General features: G+C 40.7%; 1 protein-coding gene across 1 annotated transcript in view; it reads right to left on the bottom strand.

The window, feature by feature from the left end:
* COL4A1 (collagen type IV alpha 1 chain) overlaps nt 1–23046 on the bottom strand; it is a 143241-nt gene that overhangs the window by 37621 nt on the left and 82574 nt on the right. The window contains exons 3-23 of the mRNA XM_084879936.1: nt 18560–18649; nt 17909–17953; nt 16779–16823; nt 16607–16669; nt 16089–16142; nt 15927–15953; nt 14825–14908; nt 14675–14737; nt 13365–13400; nt 12797–12838; nt 11157–11243; nt 10670–10696; nt 10490–10540; nt 9589–9633; nt 9454–9507; nt 7199–7240; nt 5069–5153; nt 4668–4703; nt 4040–4204; nt 3105–3200; nt 153–236 (exon numbers count right to left, since the gene is read on the bottom strand). Of these exons, the coding sequence (XP_084736062.1) occupies nt 153–236; nt 3105–3200; nt 4040–4204; nt 4668–4703; nt 5069–5153; nt 7199–7240; nt 9454–9507; nt 9589–9633; nt 10490–10540; nt 10670–10696; nt 11157–11243; nt 12797–12838; nt 13365–13400; nt 14675–14737; nt 14825–14908; nt 15927–15953; nt 16089–16142; nt 16607–16669; nt 16779–16823; nt 17909–17953; nt 18560–18649 (1321 nt within the window). The remainder of the gene's footprint in view (nt 1–152; nt 237–3104; nt 3201–4039; nt 4205–4667; nt 4704–5068; nt 5154–7198; nt 7241–9453; nt 9508–9588; nt 9634–10489; nt 10541–10669; nt 10697–11156; nt 11244–12796; nt 12839–13364; nt 13401–14674; nt 14738–14824; nt 14909–15926; nt 15954–16088; nt 16143–16606; nt 16670–16778; nt 16824–17908; nt 17954–18559; nt 18650–23046) is intronic.

Here is a 23046-nt window from a genome sequence, read left to right as displayed (position 1 = left end):
ATCCTGGAAGTTGAGTATAACAGTCTCATTATTATGCTTTAGTCTGAATTCAGAAAATCAGGTCTCTCGTGGAGTAAGATATGTTCCACTGTGAAGGTTCCAGCGCATTGAAGCAAATTCTGACCTAGTCCCTTTCGCATTTGGGGTCTTACCTGCATCTCCAGGGGGTCCCTGTGGCCCGGGAGGTCCACGAAGTCCTTCTATGTCACAGGCAAGGCAACCCTCTCCTTTTTGGCCTATAAAGGGAAGCACAGGGTACTTTCATGTAGCACGTGAACAGAAGTCTCTGCAGTGTGGTGACAGAATAAAAGGGCAAAGAAAGCCGTCATTTTAAAAGTGATGCATTCACTCTTAAAAGTGTGCTTTTAAAAAAGTGTGCTTTCTCAGTGATCTAACCCCTGCTCCAGACGCCTTTGCTAACCTGCCGCGTGTCCCTGTCACTGGGCACACTTCACGGGTAACCGTTTTCAACAAATCACTAAAAAGTGATCCAGAACTCAATTTTGCCTATCATCCTGAAGTTCTGACTGTTACAATTTTGTCTCCCACTCTATAATGTCCCATGATTTTTTTAGTATTTGTTAGCAAACTATACATATCGCTCCTGGACTTAAACCCAGGTAACAAGCTGACAGATGATCACTGAGAAGAAGAAGCCCCCCAAGCAAGAACAAATATCTGACCTGTCATTGAGGTGGAAAAGTAGAGAGATGGCAGCACAAAAAAAAAAAAAAAAAAAGGGGGGGGGGGGGGGAGAAATGCCTTTCTTGGAAATTTTAACACCTTTGGTCCTGACTTTCAAACTAAGCTAAAGGCCTCAGGGTATCCTAAACCTTAAAATGTCTGGTTTCTTTCAAACGGAACCAACATCAGAATTATGGGGGTCCCAGAAGAAGAAAGAGAGCAAGATAGCAAAAGCATATTGGGAAAAATAGTGACAGAAAACTTCCCCTACCTGGTGAAAGAAATAGACTTACAAGTCCAGGAAGCACACAGAACCCCAAACAAAAGGAATCCAAAGAGGACCACACCAAGACACATCATAATTAAAATTCCAAGAGCAAAAGACAAAGAATATTAAAAGCAGAAAGAGAAAGGCAGGTAGTTACCTATAAAGGAGCACCCATATGATTGTCAGCTGATTTCTCAACAGAAACCATGCAGGCCAGATGGGAATGACAAGAAATATTCAAGATGGTAAATAGCAAGAACCTACAGCGAAAAATACTCTACCCAGCAAAGCTATCACTCAGAATCGAAGGCCAGATAAAGAGCTTCACAAATAAAAAAAAGCTAAAGGAGTTCATCACCGCCAAACCAGAATTATATGAATTGCTGAAGGAGATTCTTTAGAAAGAGGAAGAAGATAAAGATAAAAATTATGATCAACAAATACGTAACTATCAACAAGTGAAACTGAAAGCCAAGGGAATTAAAAAACCTGATGAACAATATTAACTGGTGAATATAATAGAACCAGAGGTATGGAAGTGGAGTGAACTGATGATTCTCAGGGAAAAGGGGAGTGGGGGTGCAGGAAGAGATTGAACATAAACTGTGCACCTATGGATGAGGACAATGAGGGGGTGGGGAAAGAGCAGAGGGTGGGTTGGGAACCTGGTAGAGGGGAGCAATTGGGGGGGGGGGGAAGGGGAGAAACATTTGTAATAATCTGAACAATAAAGATTTTTTTTTTTTTTTAAAAAGTGTCTGGTTTCTAGGTGCAAATCAGGTTTAATGTAGAGCAGAGTGCATGTGGAGATGCCCATGTTTGGAAGTCAGAGAGACTGGTCCGCATCAGTCTCAGCCCCTGGCACGGCTACTGCCCACCCCTATGTTCTGGGACAGAAAAGGACCGATGCAGACAGCCTTGTGTCCCTGAACTCTGGGCACAGTGCATTACTTCGTTCTGTGTTCTTCCCAGAGGCAGAACAGCAGCCCAGCCCTGGGACAGACACAAAATGCAAGTCTGCTAACAACCCAGCTATGTTCTGGGGTTCTGTGGATGAGTGCTATGTGTGCAGGAGTGGGCGGAGAGAGGCACCAGCACCGCAGTCTGGGCGGGCTGACAGTTCTCCAGCAGGAGCGTGAAGACATGGAAGAAAGACTCTTCTCTTAGGATTCCGGAGACGGATAAACAAAACCACAGTACAGAGAACCTTCTGAACACTGGCTCTGTCGTAAAATGTAGCAGCCCATCTCAGAAAGGACTCTCTACCTGGCAACTTGAGCGATTCCTTGAAAGACAATGACAGTGACTGGGGAACCCCCACTCCAGCTTCAGTGACTTCTGAGATCACTTCCATCTAAGGTTCTGTAACTTGCCAAAATTCTAAGATTTAGCTGAAACTGTTCTCCATGAAGCATTTGTGTTTTAGACTTTGGAAGAGTCAAAATTCTTAGCAATCTAAAGCCAGAAAAGGTACACAATGGGGTAGGCTCAGGGAGCAGCCTCCTATTTGTTCCACCCTTGGGTACTGAGAGGCGTCTTGGAATATCCTTTGTTTATTACACTCTAAAATAGGACTGTCGGTGCGGTGATTATCCACTCTGTTTCCAATGGAAAAAAGAAAAATCCCATGGTGAAGGGATTATGCTGTATCCTGGGTTGGTGTTATAGCAAAAACTTGGGAAGAATAAGATAAAACTGAGAGAACTGGGTAGAGTCAGCTGGTCCGTGAGCAGATTTGCTCACACTGATTATGGCTTAGAAGGGTGGTGAGCATCCCAGGTGTACATTTGTGGTTTGGCTTAGAAGACATGCCTCCTTTGAGAAGGGAACTCTCACTCAAACTTCGAACTGAAAGGTCACAGTAAGACATCAGTGGGCGTTCACCTGCCGGCCGTGGAGAAGGTAAAGGGCAGCAACTCTGACATCAGCACCCTGTCTCCTCATTGTCTCCCAGGTGAGAGCTGCCTCTCAAAATCCAACAACAGGAAAAATCCCAGCAGAGACACATCCTAGAATGGACTTTGCAGGGAGTTCCAAATAAAGGGAGACTACATCCATGTCAATTCCAAGACAGTGAGTTTGCAGACATATTAGTATATTATAGGCCCTACCACAAGCATCATTTAAAAAAAAAAAAAAAGTAATCTCTTACCTTTCTCTCCAACTTCACCCAACAATCCTGGTTGCCCTGGAATTCCAGGAGGACCCGGATCACCAACTGGTCCAGGCCGGCATTCCACTTGTCCATCTGAAATGGATTTTTAAAGTTATAGGATCATTCCTACCTAACTGAAGCTAGGTATTTGCACACTCTGTAATTCAATCTCTCTTATAAAACCAAACTGTTTGGGGGATATTTGGTAAGTATTAGAAATCCAGCTTTAGTTTGCTCAAAAATAGGACCAGCACACACAGCATCCATCCTCCTACTCAGCATCGCACGCCATCTCTTCTGAAATGTCTACTAGTATTTCAGAATTCTAAAACATGTCACATACTTTATTTCATTTTTATCTTGCCAAGTACACACCATCATCCTTATCATACAGATTAAGAAACGGGGGCTTAAAAAAGTTAAGTGGTTTCTTCACCATCATACATCTGTGGCATCACAAAGAAGACTTGAGCCACTTTATTCCTTACTTTTCTTAAGCAAACTTTCAGCAAAGCAAAAATTATTGAGAGTTGCAGACTGGAGAAGTGTCTCTAACTGACAGTTCCTAGTCAATTCTGAGTATCATTTATGTGACTCCAGATGAGCTAAAATACATTTTATTTTCGGTACAAACTGCACAACTCAACTGGTTCACTTTTCAGCTTTAGAAGCCAAGAGACTCAGAACTGGTTAACGTATTTCTTATTCCTTTAAACCAGTTTTATGGTTTTATTTTTTACTATTCCTTTCTGTAGCAAGGCTAATTTTGCAAAGAACCTAAGGGGGACGTAAAGAATTCATCCGTCACAGGACACACCAGCCCTCTGCACTGCATGTGAACTTGGGAGCCCCCTCAAAGACCTGGACCAGCTCTGCCCCTGTAGCCTGTCCTCCAGGGGACTCCACGTGAAATGGTCCCTGAGGGAGCTTACCTGCGTAGCCTGGTGGTCCAGGAGGTCCAGGGAACCCAGGAGGGCCTGGGAGTCCATCTCTTCCACTTGGTCCTGGCAAAGACGACCCTGGATGTCCTTTGTCACCTTTTTCTCCTCTTTCACCGGGGAAGCCTGGAGCACCTGGCTGCCCAGGTACGGGGAGGCCTGAAAGCAGAACAAAACCTCCCCTCAATGACCACAAGTTGAATGTCAACCGTACAGACTCATTTTTTTAACTGTTGAAGGAAGAATGAGCAGTGACCATTGCTAAAAGGGGGACTGCTGAAACACACTGACAGGCCTTCCTCACCATGTCCACGTAAATGCTGACAGTCAGATGCTTCCTACACATGAACTTGAAGGAAAAGGTCAGAGCCAGGCAGAGTAGGCGTGCCTCCACAAGAGACGTGAACAGTCCCACTGGCTAAATACATGGTTCTAGCTAGCCTTTGTCCCTTACAAAATGAACACCTTTCCCATGAACACCTCTCGTTTTCATCACTAGGAAAAGGTGCTACAGAACTGTGAAACATTTTATGCAAATATCTGATGTACATGATACAATGTTCATAATGCAACCACAGAGGAGATGGACAGTATCCTTTAAAAATCAGTCCGAGATGCTCACCTGGGGGGCCTGGCAGGCCTTGTTGTCCTGGGAAACCTAAAAAGAGAAAGAGTTGGTCAGGCTGAGGCTGGTGCACTCGTGATTGACAGTTTGTATCTCTGAGCCCAGGGCTACCCATGGCCAAGGGGAACAGGAGGTCTGAACACGTGGACATGCAGTTGCCCCTGAAGCTACAGAGCTGCCAGGAGAGGGGCCCCGGGATCGACAGTGTGACAATGAAACACGAGCTCGAGGGAGAGTCGATCACCACGTGGTCCTGCGAGGCATGCAGATGTTTTCAAGGTGCAAACGAGTGCAGGTCGAAAATGGGAGAAAGAGGAAGAAAGGGTGAGAGAGAGAGACAAGGGGAGGCGAGGAGGGAAGAGAAAGAGAAGGAAAAACAAAGGAAAGGAACAACTTACCTTTGGGGCCTGGCTCTCCTTTCAACCCAGGAGCCCCGGGGAAGCCCCGCTCGCCTTTCTCTCCCAAGGGTCCTGCGCCAATCACCTGGATTACAGAACACGAGGTCACGGCGGGGCCGGGAGGGGCTGGTGCTATAGGTGAAGAAGCTAGCGCCTTTTCTGTCATTGCATGACATGTGAGTAGTCATAGGGCAAGGGGAGGTCAACACATACAAAATAAATATTCCATCATGTCCTCCTTGCAGAGAAGTCCACCAGGCAGCTCCGCCTCTTTCTGTAATAAGTTGCCTGGCAGGAGCTTTACCCACGAGGTAAAGTTAGAAAAACATGAATTCCAAGGTTTAGGTTTGGAATTTCTAAATGTCCATACGAGCCATACCATGGATGGTCTCCTGTAAAGGGTGCTAGCAAAAGAACACCCTCACATTTCCTCTCACTGTTTGCAACAGAACACTCCAACGTTTTTATTGGAAGAGTTTTCTCCTTTCTTTTTTATTAAATGGTCCAAAGTGGGGACCTCCTTAAGGCCCTAGGCAAAAAGAAGGTACTTTTGCCTCGTTAAAAAGGAGTGAACTTGCCCACTCCATTCTAAATTACTAAAATTCAAAGAAAATGGCCAGATTACTGCATTATTACCCTTAAAATATAATTCCTCTGCTGCAATTAAGTTACTGAATATTATTAAAATCTGCTGATGAGGTAAAGCTAAAAACAGGTTACGAATGCTGCTGTGGGATCACAAATATGGAAAATGGAATCATAAGTATATATGGAGAATTAAAAGCATTAAGAAGGCTTGATAAGTAGATACTATTCCTGGAAATGTAGCTTGAGGAAAAATTACTCACCACCACCGCCTACCACCCCCCACCACCACCACACACACACATCCCTGCCCAACATACACACTCTCACACACAATGGTTTGTACACCCATTCATCAACACAGTGCAATGGCAGCAAACAAGAGAATGGCAACATTTTCAACATTTTAAAAAAGCTTTGGGGATGCCTAGTTTGTGTGGCTCAGTGACTGAGCATCAACTGATGAACCAGAAGGTCATGATTCGATTCCTGGTCAGGGCACATGCCCAGGTTGCAGGCTCAATCCCCAGTGGAGGGGGCGTACAGGAAGCAACTGATCAATGATTCTCTCTCATTCATTGATGTTTCTCTCTCCCTTTCCTTACTCTCTGAAATCATTAAATATATTTTTTAAATAAAAAAGCTTTCGAGCAAAATGGTTAAAATAATTACAGCACAACACTGAGAAGATACTGAAAATGATTACTTGAAGATAACTTGAAAACATGAAGAATGTACTTTTTAAAAAAAGAACTGGTGGCCCAGAAAGAAGCTCAATACAGACTGATTCATATGCCTTTCAGCATAACGATTATTGCTTTTCTCATTTTTGATTCCGATAAGTATATTTCCAGTAGGACATGATCTCACTCATCTAGGGGAAATGGTGAACAGCATAGACTGATGGACAAGAACAGACCCAGAGATAAGGAGGCATGGGTCAGTCTGTTGGATCTCAAAGGGAGGGTGGGGATAAAAGGAAGAGATCAACCGAAGGACTTATGTGCACACATATGAGCCTAATCAGTGGTCAAGGACAATAGGGGTGTGGGGCCATGAGTGGGGGGGATGGGAATGGGGGGTTGCGGACAAATATGTGATATCTTAATTAATAAAGAAATTAATTTTTAAAAAGTTACATACAGTGATTATAAGTATGTATAACTATGCCTATGGACAAGGAGTAAAATGTTATTTGCAAAAATGAAAACTGTTTTGCTTAGGAGCAGTCAAATTGTGGACGATCCGGCCCCTTTGGTAACGCTTTCCTCAATGGACCATTTAAAACAAAAAAGTCTCAGCGTGTGTGGCATCTCTTCTTACCCACATACGGAAATGATCAAAATTTAATAAAAAGTAAGACCCAAACTCCACACCATAAAACATATAAAATTATTAGTTCAGATTATTCACAGCCCCTTTACTTAACAATGTCAGTCTACGAATGCCGCGGAGCCTGAGACCTAAGCAACTGCGTGGCCTCAACTCCTTTCCTTCCTTCATTTCAAAGGCTCTCCCAGCCCAGCAAGCGTTACTCTTACTCACAGTTCCAGGTGGGCCTGGACGACCTGCTTCACCTTTGTCTCCCTACAAAAGAAAAAATATATAACTTCAGCATTTTTTAACTCTAAAGAGTAATGCTCTTTCAGAAAGCAATTAAACTTGGCAAGAAATATTTTCCTCTCAATACCTCCCATCCTGATTAGCTTAAAGCGCTCTGTAACAACTATAACAAAAGCAAACACATTTCATTTTGCTTTGCATAAGGGTGATACATGAGGATTAAAGTGTCTAAAAGATACAAATGGGAAGCCAATTAGTCACATGACAAACAAGCTCGCCATTTTTTGTTCTGTTGACTGTACGCTCCCTCAGAGAACTTTACTTGAAGATAACTTGAAAACATGAAGAATGTACTTTAAAAAAAAAAAGTTACATAGAGTGATTATAAGTATGTATAACTACACATATGGACAAGGAGTAAAATGTTATTTGCAAAACTGAAAACTGTTTTTGCTTAGAGCAGTGAAATTGTGTACTCATTTATAAGCTAAATTCATACACAGTGGTTTAAAATAAAATGATATGAAAGATTCTGATTTCTTAGTATAGTTTTCTTAAAGAAATCATTATATTTGAGGTTTTTAGGTGTAAGAATGCCCAAATTTGCATTGGAAATCATAATAAAGGATACTTATGTTTTTTTTTTTTCTTTCCCCTTAAAATCCAACATTATTTATAAACATTAAGTGGATAAGTTCTGGTCACTTTGAGGCTTAATTTAATCCATATTAGATGAAAAAAAATTAGTCATGTTATATATACTGTTTTTATATAAACATCAAAATACTTTTAAAAGTCTTAAGATAGGCCATTATTCCACGAATGTACCTTTTCCCCCCCCTTTTAAACAATGAATTAAACTTAGGCATTGAATCAGAATTGGCTGTTTTGGTTTTTCATAAATATGAGAAGAATTTTAGAAATATTTGTGAAACTTAAAAAATACCTTAGCTAATATATTCCAAACATATTTACCTTTAAATTCTATAAGATTGTACTTTCTTAAAAAATTATAGCCTTTGTACAGGATTTCTCCTTTTGTCCCTGGCTTTGATAAGCAAACCTTGAAGTCCTTTCACTAGTTTATCACTCATGGTTAGAGATAAACATTTCCAAATTACAGCTGACCTTTGACCAATGCGGGGTCTAAGGGCACTGACCCTACACACACCCATGTGTAAAAACCCATGTCTAACTTTTGACTCCCTGAAAACTTACCTACTACTAGCCTACTGTTGAACCGAAATCTTACCAATGACATGAACAGGGGGTTTATCACATATTTTGTATGTTACATGTATTATATGCTTTATTCTTACAATAAAATAAGTTAGAGAAAAGAGAGTGTTATTAAGAAAATCATAAGGGAGACAGAATACATTTACTGTTCTGTATGCACTTATTGGGGGGAAGGGGGTGGAAATCTACTTGTAAGTACAGCTATGCTTTTCAAATCCATGTTGTTAAAGTTTCAATTGTATTTCTATTTTAGTAGACAGGTCTATTATTTAGTCTCATGATTAAAAGAAAACAATAAAGCAAAGAGTTTTTTCTGTCAATCAGAATAACAAATATTTTTTGAAGTTTGATAACCAGCAGTGAGGTGCCTTTCTGGGGACAATTTGGGTACATGGCAAAAGTTTCCAAAGGAGTCTAAATGTTGACCTTAAACATTACATTTTTAGGAACTTGTAACAGGGAAATGATAAGACCAGTGGACAAAAATAATCATAAAAATGCGGAAGGGGCTTAAATACAGTAAAAGGTGTGGACATTAAAAGTGTAAATGAATAACTACATTTATGGACATAGAAATATGTCCACTTCATATTATTATGCAACAATGCAGGACATATGATGCAATATCATTTTTTCAAAGCACATGTACATATGTGCACATAGGACAATCACTAACTCTGACTATTTCTTGGTGGGTAATGGAAAGATCCCATGAGCTTTTTATCGTCACTATATTTTTCTGCATTTTCTGGTGGTGGTTTACAATCAGGAAAAATTAATCTAGTACAAAAAAATAAAAAACCTTAAAAATGTGAATGCAACATCTCATACTTTTAAAAATTTGTGCATACAAATAAAACCATTACGTTGAGTTTTTGCTCACATGGAGCATAAATGACTTTAACTCTTTGTGAGTCCATAGGCCACTATTCTAGTAAAAGATTCTGAATTGACCTACAAAATGAAGGTTAAAAACTCAAAATAGCGCCCCCATTTACCTTAAAGCCTGGTTGTCCTGGTTGTCCTGGGAACCCTCGGTCGCCGGGAAAACCCTAAAGGAAACAGGACAGGCAACAATTGTCAGCTAGTGAAGGCCAACAGCTTCCTTTTGAAAATGATAGAGAAATACTTACTGGAGTCCCCTTTTCTCCCTTTTCACCATCTTTTCCAGGCTTTCCCTGTACGATAAAAATTTAAATATTAGTATTTTCATCAACAACACAGCAAGTACACTGGAACAACAAGGCTCTGATTCAAATGCAAAAGATATGTCATCTTTCCTAGGAAGCCTCTGCGTAAGCTGATGCCACCACAACAACAAGGAATAGCGTAACACTGAATACCTATGAAAGTGTTACATCAGAAGAGGACTTTTCCATTAAAAAAAAAAAAAAAAAAAAAAGGAGCCTGATTAGTTCCAATCTTCGAAGGTGCCCTTACATTTGGCAGCATAGCTACTACCCCCGGAGAAGGTTTCCTATTGGCCAGTGAGCCTTGCGTAGCGGCTATGCGGAGCATTGATTTTAGTGGAGGTTTTCCTGCATTATTTCAGGGGAGAAAATGAAAACTCTCAGGCTACTGGAAATGGGGAGGGTGTCCTTCCACCAGGACTCTGGGGGTTGAGAAGCATGTCAGCATCTCCACTCCGGGGTGTGCCTCCCCGATCTGGGTGGAGGTCCGAGCTGGCCTGGGAAGGCGGCAGCAAAGGGCACTAAGGGCTCCAAGCAAGCGGATAGGCAATCAGTGGGGAGCCAGCAGGTGGGCAGCTCTTCAGAGAGGCCCCCACCCAATGCCAGGCTGTCTTGAGGTATGAATAACAAAGGACCTCAACCTTCTGGGACTCTTTTCAAGTGATGACAGCTCTCCTTATGTCTACTCCCAAGGGCTTCAGAAAAGCCCTTCAGGAGAGGAAAGAGAGAAACCAGAAAACCCCTCCCAGCCTCTTCCATTCTTCTGTGTGCCTGACCCTGTGATTCTAGGAATGCAAGGAAAACTATTTACAATGGGAATAAAAAGATTCTTGAAAGAACTTACTCGAGGTCCTGGTTTTCCAGGTTCCCCTTTCTCTCCAAACCCTGGCATTCCCTTGGAGGTGGGGGAGGAAGAGAGTTAGATTCATTCATACATTTAAGTATAATATTAAATTAAGTAAATATTACACTTAAAGTAAAATAAGCTTCACAAAATAATAATGATCAAGAATTTAGTACTTACATAAGGTCCAGGGTCACCTTTTTCGCCCTAAAAGAATTTTAAAGAGAGATAGATTAGTACTATCTAATGGCTGTGTCATTTTTATATGCGACATTGAACATGTGAAAGGAAAAAAGGAACCTTTTCCTGATATTAGTAACAAAGAAATTTACATTGGTCTCCAACATGTACGTCCTCGCATTGACTGGATTACAGATTTAAGAAGGGCACTTAAGTATGCTTGATCCATAGCTGGTCCCCTGTCCTCCGCTGGGGTGCACTGAAAAAGCCCTCACTGGGGCGAGTCAGCCTCAAACCAGGTTTGCGCCTACCTAGGACCAACTGCTTCTGCTCTGGGATGCCCATCTTTTATATGATGGATAATCTATAAATCTGTCCTCCAGGTCAGGGGTGAACAAAGCTGGAGAAACTGAATTTTTGACACAGTTTCTCTTGACCCCTTGGAATTTGCACAAAATTAGCAAGGCGGCATTCGGTCGTTTCATACCTTATCTCCTTTAGTGGCATATTCTACTTTTTGTTGAACTTGAGCCTTTCCTGGCATTCCTGGAGGGCCAGTGACCCCCGGTTCGCCCTGTTGATGCAAACATTGGGAACTAGTTAGGAAAAAATAATGATATATGGGGGGGGGGGGGAATGCAGAGGGGGCCTAAAATAAAACATCTATCTTAAAAGTGTTCTTGTACTTTTTTTTTTTTTAATATCTTTTATTGATTTCTTACAGAGAGGAAGAGAGAGGGATAGAGAGTCAGAAACATCGATGAGAGAGAATCATCAATCAGCTGCCTCTTGCACCATCCCTACTGGGGATGTGCCCGCAACCAAGGTACATGCCCTTGACCGGGATCAAACCCGGGACCTTTCAGTCCACAGGCCGACGCTCTATCCACTGAGCCAAACCTGTTTCGACTCTTGTACTCTTTTCTGATCTATCCTTGCCTTAGCAGAAATGAAGTTTCAGTAGGAAGAGGGCATGACTAGTATCTAAAGCCAGGAGGAGACTTTCATCTCTCTGGGGTCAGGAAAGCCACTGTCTTGAGTAATAGCAATGGTCATCTATAGGATACATGTATGAATGCATGTATGTATAGACCATGCATACATATACTAACAGTATATATGTATATATATTTATATACATACATACTAGGACACATGTATACAAGCATATGCATATACACTGTCCAATTGCATTTTGATGTCCTGAAAAAGACACAAATTGTCTAGAAGAGCCTGGGAAGAAAAGAGGTATCTTTAGGCAAAGTACAAGAACCATCAAGAATTGTCTTTCTCAGACATCCTAATTGCTGGGTACAACTGGAAGTACAATGAGTCCCCAAATGAGTGAGGTCCAAAAATATTCAACTGTATAAATTCCAGGGTTACTTTGTTGTGTGTGAGGTTTATGAAAAAACTGGGCAAAATTTGTGGTAGAAAGAAGAGGCCACCTGGCCCAGGACACATTTGCCCATGCCTCGGTTGACTTGGGGCCCCCTGGTGGCCATTGTCTACAATGGCTTGACCATTCACAGAAAAGAACCTTGGTCAGGCCGGTGCTGCTGCCATAATTCCAATAATCCCCACTTGGTTAGTACCCATTTCATTGGTGTGATTCATCAGAACTGATGGAGAGATCACCAGAGAATCAGAGACCCACTGATGTTCTTCCTTCTTCCCACGATGAGGTTGCCTGCTCCGGTCCATGACTCCCTGCTTCCATGGCTCATTTCCTCCCAAATTTGGTATAATGACTTTTGCTTTTGCATGGTTCAATATAGTTACACTATTAACAGTCAAGTCCTAAATTGGAATCGATTATAATAAAGTCTATGTCTGGTCTTATCAATGCCTGAGAACATTTTGATTGAACTGTATATTGAACATTTTGATTGAAATGTTCAATTGAGGGATTAATTGCCTCATATTCTCTGCGGGTGAGATCACACTTAAGAGTTCAGTGACATTTAGCTGTGCATTTTAAGGAAGACACTAACAAACTCATGAATGTGCAGAGAAGAATAACTATGGGATAAGAGCCCAAGAGTAGGTTCAGAGGCAGAAGCTCTATCATGCTTGGAACTATAATTTTAAATATGAAAACTCATGTTAAAAGCAATATGTACTCACTTTGTCACCTTTTGGTCCTTGAAAACTTAAGCCCATTTGTCCCTGTTGATTGAAAATGAGGCTTCCATTAGTAGAGTGGTCTACTTTGCTCAAAAGTGTCTAACAAATATCATATAACATACAGTATGATAGCAGATTTAAGGCAATTGCTTCATCCCACAACCATCCTAAGATTTTCAGTGAAGTTGTGATCATGCTGTATTCAATGTTTATAAAAAGTTTCTAAACATATTATTGAAAAATAAGTCTATAAAAGCCTTTTTTTCTTAACTTAAGGTTTTTAAACTCTGGCTTTATTAAAACAATCAATGATTCCAAAATAATGACTAAGGGGTTGGTAGATGGAAAAAGATCAATGGATATAGAGATCAATCAAATAACCAATTGATAGGTTAGATAGATGGATGAATAGATGGATAGGTAGTTAGACAGATGTTAACTATAAAGAAAGGTAAAGAAGTTAGATTTTTCAAAAAAAAATTTTACAGAGACTTAAAGAATGAGCTATGATAATTTCATGACAGTCATATACTAATGCCAACAAAAAACAAATGACACAAATCTTTACCTTTTCACCTGGAGGGCCAGGAGGGCCTGGGGGACCCTAAAAGATAAAGCATTTTAGTTACATACAGTTCACAACCCTGGTAAGCTCTGTACAGAAATTATGTTATGATCCTACCGTTAAAATAATTTATTTGTTATTTTTTTTCCTGTGTTCTAGAACTGTAAAACTTTGAAAGTAACCAGAAAATAGTTTTGTATGATTATTAACAGGAATGTAAATACTTAAAAAATCTTTGGCACTGTCCTGTGGAACCCATTGATCTGAAAACAGGCCAGGCTCACAGACAATGGATGAAATCACCAGCCAAACTCTCTATGATTCTACACTTTCCAGTTTGGAAATGATGTTTGACTAATTTGGATATAAATTTTTATCTCAAAAAAGCTGAATGATTTCTTCCAGCAAGTAGACTATAGTGAAGTAAAAAAAAAAAAAACTTGTGTTTGTAACAAAATTTCAGAATGCTTTAAAAAGGAAAAACTGGTCATTCTTTGTGTATATAAAGAATGCCATCACCACAGTAAGTCTAGTAACCACATATTACTAGTCATTCTTTACTTATAAATATGATGTCATATATTACAAGAACATATAAGAGGTTTCATGTGCAGGAATGAATATAAGAAGAGTTGTTGAGTTTTATTCACCCTCAAAAAAGAGTAAATTAAAAGCTAAGCCTGGAAATCTTAGGACTCTCAGGCAGGCCAGTGTGAGGATAATAAAATAAGTGCATTATTCATTCCTAGTAAACATAAGTCTTGTTCATATTAACTCTCTAGTAATCCCAAATATGTATGTGTGAGCAGATGACATTCTCCTTCTATTGAGAACGATCAGCTGTGAGGGAGGCCAATGACAGTGCTGAGCCTCCTTGGATGTTATCTCTGGATGCTCAGTTGGCACAGTCTTTGAAATACTGTATAGCTTCTAGCCACCACCTGGTCTGTGCCCTTAGCCCCCAACAGAGCAGACCCACAAGTCCACCTCCAGGGGCTGAACCTCCTTGTCCACCTTGAACTCAGCCTCTTCAGGCCATGGATCACTGGCATCCACTCCGCCCCTCACATAATGAAGGTGTTGTCTATTTGAGGGCTGTCTTGGCATACAGTGCTATTATTATCCTGTTCCCACAGCTCTGGGAATGTGTGCACCATAGATGCAGCCAAATATTTTCATGAGAAATTCATTCGCCCAACCCAAGTCAAGGAGATCGCCACTGTGTAAAGTTTTCTTTCAATTGTATTTGTTTTCACACTTCAACATAGTTGTTCTTTGAATGACTGCCTCAGGGAAACATCCCCCAAACTTACTGGTGGTCCGGCATATCCTGGAGGGCCTACGGGACCTTGCATCCCTGGGAATCCTGGTGAACCCTACAATGTATTGAGAAAGAAAAGAATCAAAATGCAAACCAGGAGGAAAACTCAGCATGGGATTGTAGTTACTCAGCAAATGCTTACTGGTATTCCTGGGGGTCCGGGAAATCCTCTTTCACCTTTCAGCAGCATCCCGGGCACGTGGCCAAGTATTTCACCAGGATCCCCCTACGTGATGAAAAGTAAGACAAAATCTCGAATACTGATACTTGTGTAAAGAAACTTAAAACTTATCAAACAGTAGGCATGCATTACTGATGTGGAACTAGCCCATGTCTGGGGTTTAGACTCTCTTGAAGCTTGAAATATATTCAGTAGATTGGCCATCTCCCCATTGATGCTACTCTCTTAATAACCAGCATTCAGTGTTGCACAGTCAGCTCAGCTGCAACCAGGACTGAATGTCTAGACAACAAAGTGAAAAGATCGATGACACTTCCATGGGAGCACACAGAAACGAGAAATACTAGACCAGGACCCAGTCTCTGGTTGAGAGACTGTGTGACCACAGGCTGTTATGATAAAACAAGAACTGGACTTCTAGGAAAGTATTTCAAGATGAGCATTTTTATCAAAGCAGGGTATGATGTCATGTGTTCACTTAGGCCACAATACAGAGGGGCTTACGCCCCACCAGGACATATAGGAAAATCAAGCTGAGAGGGACCATGGATTGGCTCTGAATAAAGAGGTAATGACACCAGGATGTAACTTAAGTCAGCCGGGGGTCTTCCTGCCATAATTATGGAATGTATAGTAGTGACTCCAGAGTACAGGCAACATGAAAAAGGGTTTATATAAGTCAAACTAGATAGATTAAATATGATACCAACTTGAGTTCTTTTTTGGTGGCCCTGTACTTATGTCCTATTGCTCTGGAAAAGGAGCATCCAAATTAAGATGTCTATGCAGGTAATTAATCTGAACTAGACTCACATCTGTTAATATTTACACCGTCTGCCTATTCCTGCTTATTTCCTATTAAGACGGTGTACCTATGTCTAAACTTTAGTTTCTAAAATTTAAGTGTGTATAAATGACTTATATACCCTTTTAATGTAACAGAGTTCAGACAAATGTGTCCATAGGCAATTGGCCCACCAAAGTGATTTAAAGTAAATTTACTTTCATACCGCCTGTTTTAAAAAGACTGCTGTAATGAATCAAATAAAATAAAATAATGTACCTTCATTCCGGGTAACCCTGGTGGTCCCTGAAAATAAAAAGGTTGGTATTAGTTTCATTTTTCTCAAAACATCACTAGGATTAAGATATAAAAAGGGAAAAGGCGGGGGAAGGAAAGGAAATGAAAAGAGAGAAATTCTGAGTTGAACAGCCTCATACTTACAGGATTTCCAGCAAATCCAGGCAAACCAGGAGGTCCCAGGGGCCCTCGTTCACCCTGAGGGGACATCAGATAGTCACTCACAAGTACCGACAAGGCAGGTGGGACCTCAGTCCAGACACCCTCATCAGTTTCTATGTCCTACCTCATTGGTTAATTAAAATGATTTCTTAAAAATTATGACTGAGTGGTACTTCACAATAGCAGAGATATACTTGAAAATATAATTAATAGGGACAGAATTAAGAGCAGCATTTTTTTTGTTTTATTTAGTCATAGATGATAGGTAAGAAGTACAGCATTTAAAGCAATTTTAGAGTAAAATTGTCCAAAAAAGAAAGTGATAATTACATCATTCTTAAACATTCAATACGGGGAAACTGCATTTCTCAATCACATAAAGAAAGCGTTGAGACACGCAGCTTTGCGGTGATGGCAACTGAACAACTTGGTCTGACTTCTCAAGATGCAAAGTCAGGTGAACAGGCAGCAAGGAAGAAAGGGCTTGGTTCTGAATTTACCTTTGTCCCATTGCATCCTGGGATACCACGGGGACCTGGGGGACCGTCTTGCCCAGGAATACCCTGCAATTAATCAAGTGAAGAAGCAGCCAAAATTAAAAAACCACCTCATGATGCCCATCACTCACATCAAATGTCTCATAAAGGAAGGAGGTGCATTTTATATACATACAGGAAGTCCTGGGTTTCCAGGGTAACCGGATACTCCTGGGGATCCCTGTAAGGATGGAAGTGAAAAGGTTTCCATGAGCATTGGAGAGCCTCTTTTCCTCCCACTGCATCCACCGAAGGGGGTCTCCCCTAACTGATGGCATTCGGAGCATTACACTGAGCACACAGGGGCATCCTCCAGGGGAGGCAGCTGAGGGCCCAGCCCAGGGAGGCAGGTCCCCAGGCTCTCAGAAGCAATTCTACATGGAAAGCTGACTATGACTTCCTTCTAAAATCAAGGCTGCCCATGACCAATATAACTCTGCCCTCATTTCCTTCTTTGTAATTTCTAGGTGAATAAATAAATATACATCTACAAAATTCAAATTAAAAGCTCAAACAAAACTCTGGGGAGGGAGGGCATGTATGGGGGGGGGGGAGTTGGTAAGGTATGTACACATATAATACCTTAATAAAAAATGAGAGAAAAAAAAAACAATTGGGAAGAAGGCTGCATGGGATAAATCAGCTCTTTAGGGGGAAGAGACAAGTTCTTTCTAGTTAAAATTGGATCTTCTCCATCCCAGAGAGGTCCAAGGACAAATGCATCACCTGGTCACTGTCACACTCCCCTTCCACCAAGTACCAATAGTAGAATGAAAACTTTCCATTTTACAGTGCAATTCTGTTTTTCTAATTTCAGGATTCCTGTCGGAGATCTTCATTTTTGCATCTCTCAGGTATGGGAGTAGCAAAGAAAGTAAAAGAGTGTGAAGAAGGAAGAGGAAGTTTAACTCTGGAAATAGTATCACTTTCCACATTAAATGAAGACATCTTTCTTCCATGACTCCTCCAAATTCAAATATGTCTACAAGAATCCTTGAGGAAGGACAAATGGGAGGAAACAAGTGTGAAAAAGAATGAACAGCAGTTCCGCTTATGCACAGCAAGAGTGGCAAGGACTGGAGGTAAAAAATAATAATAATAATAACGGTAAGCTATGGGCTTATTTTAACTTCTGACACCCACCACACATGCTATCTGAGCCCTTAGGAGGACAGGCAGAGGGAAAGGGAGAGGAACAAAGAGAACAGGGAGGAAAAGAAGGAAGCCTCCACAGTCATTACCAACCTAAGTGACAATTATACTCACTCTTGTCCCTTTTGTTCCTGGCAGTCCTGGCTCTCCAGCATCACCCTGGAGCAAAACAGACAGAGAAGCAGCGGTCAGACTGTCAATCCTGAGAGGGAAGGTAGGAGTGGACTGGGGTAAGGGGGAGAGATCAACCAAAGGACTTGTGTGCATGCATATCAGCCTAACCAGTGGTCATGGGCAACAGGGGGTGAGCATACGTGGGAGGGGTTTGGGATGAGGACAATTATGTGATACCATAATCTATTGTATAAAGAAATTTTAAAATAAGAAAGAAAAGACACATAATGACAAAACAATAGAAAGAAAAAAAACATAAAAGAAGTTTTTAAAATCCCTTTAAGGAATGTGGAGAATTACAAGTGGATAAGTGCATATTTGTATTTATGTTTATTAAATTCAATAAAAATTTTACTTCTGAAAAAAAAAAGAAAGAAAGAAAGAAAAAGAAAAGAAAAGAAGAGAAAGAAAAACCATTATGACCACTTGTTATAAGAAGAATACAGATTAGCGGGAGAGGTCAATGGGGGTAGAGGGGAGGGAGAGGAAGGAGAAATATGTAATACTTTCAACAATAAAAAAATAAAAAATAAAAAGACTGGATTTTTTCAATTCTACACATCACAGTCCCCATCACCCAGGCAAGTCTACCTTTTGTCCAGGTGGTCCCTGTGGCCCTTCAGGTCCTTGCATTCCTGGAAATCCAATGACACCTTGTAATCCTGGGAGGCCTCTTTCGCCCTGCGGAGGAGGAAGGAGTGAATATTGGCGGTTATCATTATGAGACCCAATGCAGGTAAGATTTTGTTACAAAAGGCAAGTGAAAAGAAATTGAAGAAACAAATTAGTAATCAGCTTCTGAGCATCATCCAACAGAGCACAAGTTTACAGGTGGCTCTTCTCTCCTCTTTTTTAAAGGCTGTTTGAGGTCAGGAATGCGATACTGGGCACGATGCTTTCTATATACTATATTCTAAGTGCTAAATAAATTGTTGGATAAATAGAAAGCTGAGGATTACTTTGCACTGAAGTGATTATAATCTCATTCAGTTAGTGCCATGGTAGGCAAACTGCGGCTCGCGAGCCACATTGGCTCTTTGGCCCCTTGAGTATGGCCCTTCCACAAAATACCACGGCCTGGGCGAGTCTGTTTTGAAGAAGTGGTGTTAGAAGAAGTTTAAGTTTAAAAAATTTGGCTCTCAAAAGAAATTTCAATTGTTGTACTGATGATATTTGGCTCTGCTGACTAATGAGTTTGCCAACCTCTGGGTTAGTGGAATCTTTTGGGGACAAGTAGACCTAGCACTGAGATTTTGTGACTAGACCATCAGTCAATGTTTCCCCAAAGGTGCCTGCAGGAGCTGGGCAGGCAGAGCTCACTGTGTGAGTTCCAGCATGATGCTGAGCTTTCCCTGTGCAATCAATGGTCTGAAGATGGGCTTCCCTCAGTGTCTTTAAAATGTGGGTTTGGGTTTCCTGTTTTTCCTCCCCAAAGATTGGATCAAAGTTCAATTATGGTCTCTGCTCTTGTGGAGCAAAAATAATAGAAAACATTATTTTAAAAATAATAATGAATTCGGACTTTAATACAATCTTACAATACAAAGTAGGCAGATTAAGTATCAATGGTTAGCTGAGTTTTAAAAGCAGAGATTCCAAGGCAGGATTTCAAACTGACAAGCTATGCATTGCATAACACAAACATTTACCAGGAGTTACTTAAAACTTTTTCATGGTTACAAAAGGAGACAGAGCAAGAACTTTCAAAGTCATCCTTCTTTCCAAACCACTCAGCCAGTCCTGGCACTTGCTGATGAATTAACGGCCTGTTGCACTTTTAGAAATGCGGAAATGTGGATGTGAACTTAGGATGTGAACTGCAGTCACTGGGCGTCCATGGGTTGTAGGTTTAATGAGAAGGTAGTTCGGGAGTCCAGGAACAGCGAGTAGAGATAATAGATGATATAATAGTAGATGGATTCAAGAAAACCAAGCCCTACACGTTGGCACACCCCTTTGGACCATCAGCATCCAGAGAATCTACCAGGAAAAAAAAAGGAGGCTGATATCGTCAGAACTCTCAGCATAGGATCTGACCAGAATGCTGGCTTCTTCTCCCCAGGCCTGTGACAGCTGGGAAAGAAAAACATTCTCAGGCCAAGACTTGATCAAAGGTGAAACTACTTAAATAAATTCCTTATTCACCTAAAAGAAAAACAAGATACAGCTGCAGAAAATACAGATGGCAGCAATATACGGCACCTCTTCTCTTTTATTCATATGTGGGAAAACTCCACCCAGAATAGAATTGAACTGAACTGCAAAGAGCTGGCTAAAAAAAAATAATAATAAAATAAAATAAAATAATAAAATAATGAACCTTGGATTGCATACCCAAAATAACCTAACATGAGATAGGAAGGAAATGTCAGAGCCAGGTCAACATAAAAGCATTCTAACGCATCTGGTGGAGTATTTTTAGGAGTTGGTTAATATTGGCAGTATCATTATGAGACCCAGTGCAGATAAGGTTTTATAGTTCCTATTTTAATCATGGAATACATGGAGGCCTAGAGTCAGACTGGCTGATTTCTACAAGTTTCTCATTGAGTCAGCTCTAGAGCCAAAAATAGAAATGAGGTCAGCCTAAACCAGAGTCTACGTTTTTTTCTAGGTCACTGGAGCAAGCTGGTTCCCAGCAAAAAGGAAACAATTCACCAACATTAACTTAGTCCCTTTTCTGTCCATTCCACAGATAGGGATATTAGCATCCGGTGCTGAGCTGACCTGTCACATGTCACTGGGTGACCCCCGCAATGCTCCTGGGAACTGAATACAGAAGTTTCAATTCCCAGTCCTTGCTTTCACCACAAGAGCACATTCTTTCCCAAGTGTCACCAGAATGCTTAAGCAACCCGTTTATCCCAAGAGTTTTGAAATTAAGTCGCTAAAAAGGAAGTGACGCCTTCATGGACATGGTTCTTGCCATTTCCCACATGGGTTTGTTGGCGTGTGTTTAATTTTTTTTTTTTTTTGGTGTTTTTTTTAACTTTCCTAATCTTTCATTCGGACATAAGTGCACATGAATAACCTAAGGTCCCATTCCCTGTCAAGGTTACTGTGGGCACCAGAGCAGGGCACACAGACAGGAAAAGCATTCCAACAGCTATACAATTAGCTGCCAAATATCACACGCTGTCTGCGGGCCAACTTATTCCTCCGAGCTTTTAGCAAATCTCCGCTGGGGTTAGAGGAAGAGCAAAGAGCTGGACCAGTGTGCAAAGGTTACTGGTGCCAGTAGTTTCTAAGCCAGACTTTGCGGCTGCAACAAGCAATACTGCGCCTGCCAACCCCCTTATGTTGGAGTTCAAGGCAAAAATGTGCACAGTTAGAAAAAGCGGAGAAGTAGGACCCCTTAGTCATCTGTTTCCCCTGATGCCCTAAAGGCAAGGTCCCAAGGACATGGCGGGCACATAATTCATGCCAGACAGAAATGAAACCCACAAGCACTGTTATCACAGCAATGAAAACTTAAAATGGAGAAAGGGAGGGGAGCAAAGCTTGTAAAATATTGCACAGCTTTGATGCAGTGGCATTTCATGGTTTTATTCTTGAATGTCAGTGTCATGTATTGCACTGATAAAAAAAAAAAAAAGAAAGAAAGAAAGAAAGAAAGAAAGAAAGAAAGAAAGAAAGAAATTTCTAGACCAACAGAGGTGATTATTGCTATAATTTCAAATGGTGCAAGGCAGAATTTGAGGAGGAAGGACAAAATGCCACCATCTATAAAGATGAAAGAATACAACCACAGAGAATAATCTTAGTATCAAATTAGCTATTCTAAATTAGGCATGAAATAGTTTCACGCATGGAACAACTTAAAAAAAATTTTGCCTGATATATTATCCAAAGCAAGGACATACTTTCAAAAAAGTCCATAAAATAGGGGAAAGACTGGTTCTGTTATAATATCTGATTACTTGCCTCCTCGTAAAATGCTTAGGAAAACAACTTCATGATGGAAATCAAATGCTAGAACATAACCTCATCCCTATTTAAATCAGAAATAGAAATACAAAATAAGCTCCAAGGATGGCGGAAGTTGAAATATTGTGAAACTCCTAACTTTGGAGGACAATATAAATACCAATACAAACACTGAAGTTAAAAATATAACTGGAAATAAGCAGTTAACAAACATCTCATAATCAGTGATCAGCATGGGATCACAATCTTGTATTTAAATATTTTAATTTTTCATATTTAAAATATCATGATCATGGATGTTTACAATGGACAGAAGCAGAAACAGAAATGCCTCCAGACACTGGACTTCCTCCCCAAGGCAGAATGGCTACATGGGTAGAGCCTTGTACCTATGCTTGGGTTCATTAACCAGAAAGCAGAACAAATTCAACAAATTAGACAGATTTTTTCTGTTGGGTTTCCCCTTTTAGATGTAAATACTTTAAAGGCAGGGTATTGTTTTATTCATTCACAGCATAAGGCACAAACTTTAAATTCAGTAAAAGTTGGTGAATGAGCCTAGCAGGAATGGCTCAGTGGTTGAGCATCATCCTATGAACCAGGAGGTCATGGCTCAATTCTTGGTCAGGGCATATGCCTGAGTTACAGGCTCCAGCTCCAGTTTGGGGCATGTAGGAGGCAGCTGATCAATGATTTTTCTCTCATTGTTGATGATCATAGATCTCTCCCCTTCTCCCTTCCTATCTGAAATCAATAATATATATATCATTCATTCACTAACTTAAAATATAACTTAAAATAAAACCCGCAATTACTTAGCTGGTCGGCAGCTAAGTAATTGCGGGTTTCACACATATATGGCTTCAGTTGAATTTTTAGGTTTGCAGACGTAGTAAAATGTAAAACACATTTTGTTATTTGATAGTTGGCTATTCAGCTGTTAATCAGTAAAAAAAGTTTTTTGACCTGTTTTGTAGTTTTCGTTTGGCGTTTGTTGAAAAATGGAAAATCAAAAGGAACATTTTCGTCATATTTTGCTTTTTTATTTCCGCAAAGGGAAAACGCATCGCAAGCTCATAAAAAGTTATGTGCTGTTTATGGTGACGAAGCCTTAAAAGAACGGCAGTGTCAAAATTGGTTTGCCAAATTTC

This window comes from Pipistrellus hanaki (genome assembly GCF_964339955.1).
Source record: "Pipistrellus hanaki genome assembly, chromosome: 3".
Taxonomy (NCBI): Eukaryota; Metazoa; Chordata; class Mammalia; order Chiroptera; family Vespertilionidae; genus Pipistrellus; species Pipistrellus hanaki.
The sequence above is the reverse complement of the archived record's forward strand: the minus strand, read 5'-3'. Positions and strand labels throughout refer to the sequence as shown.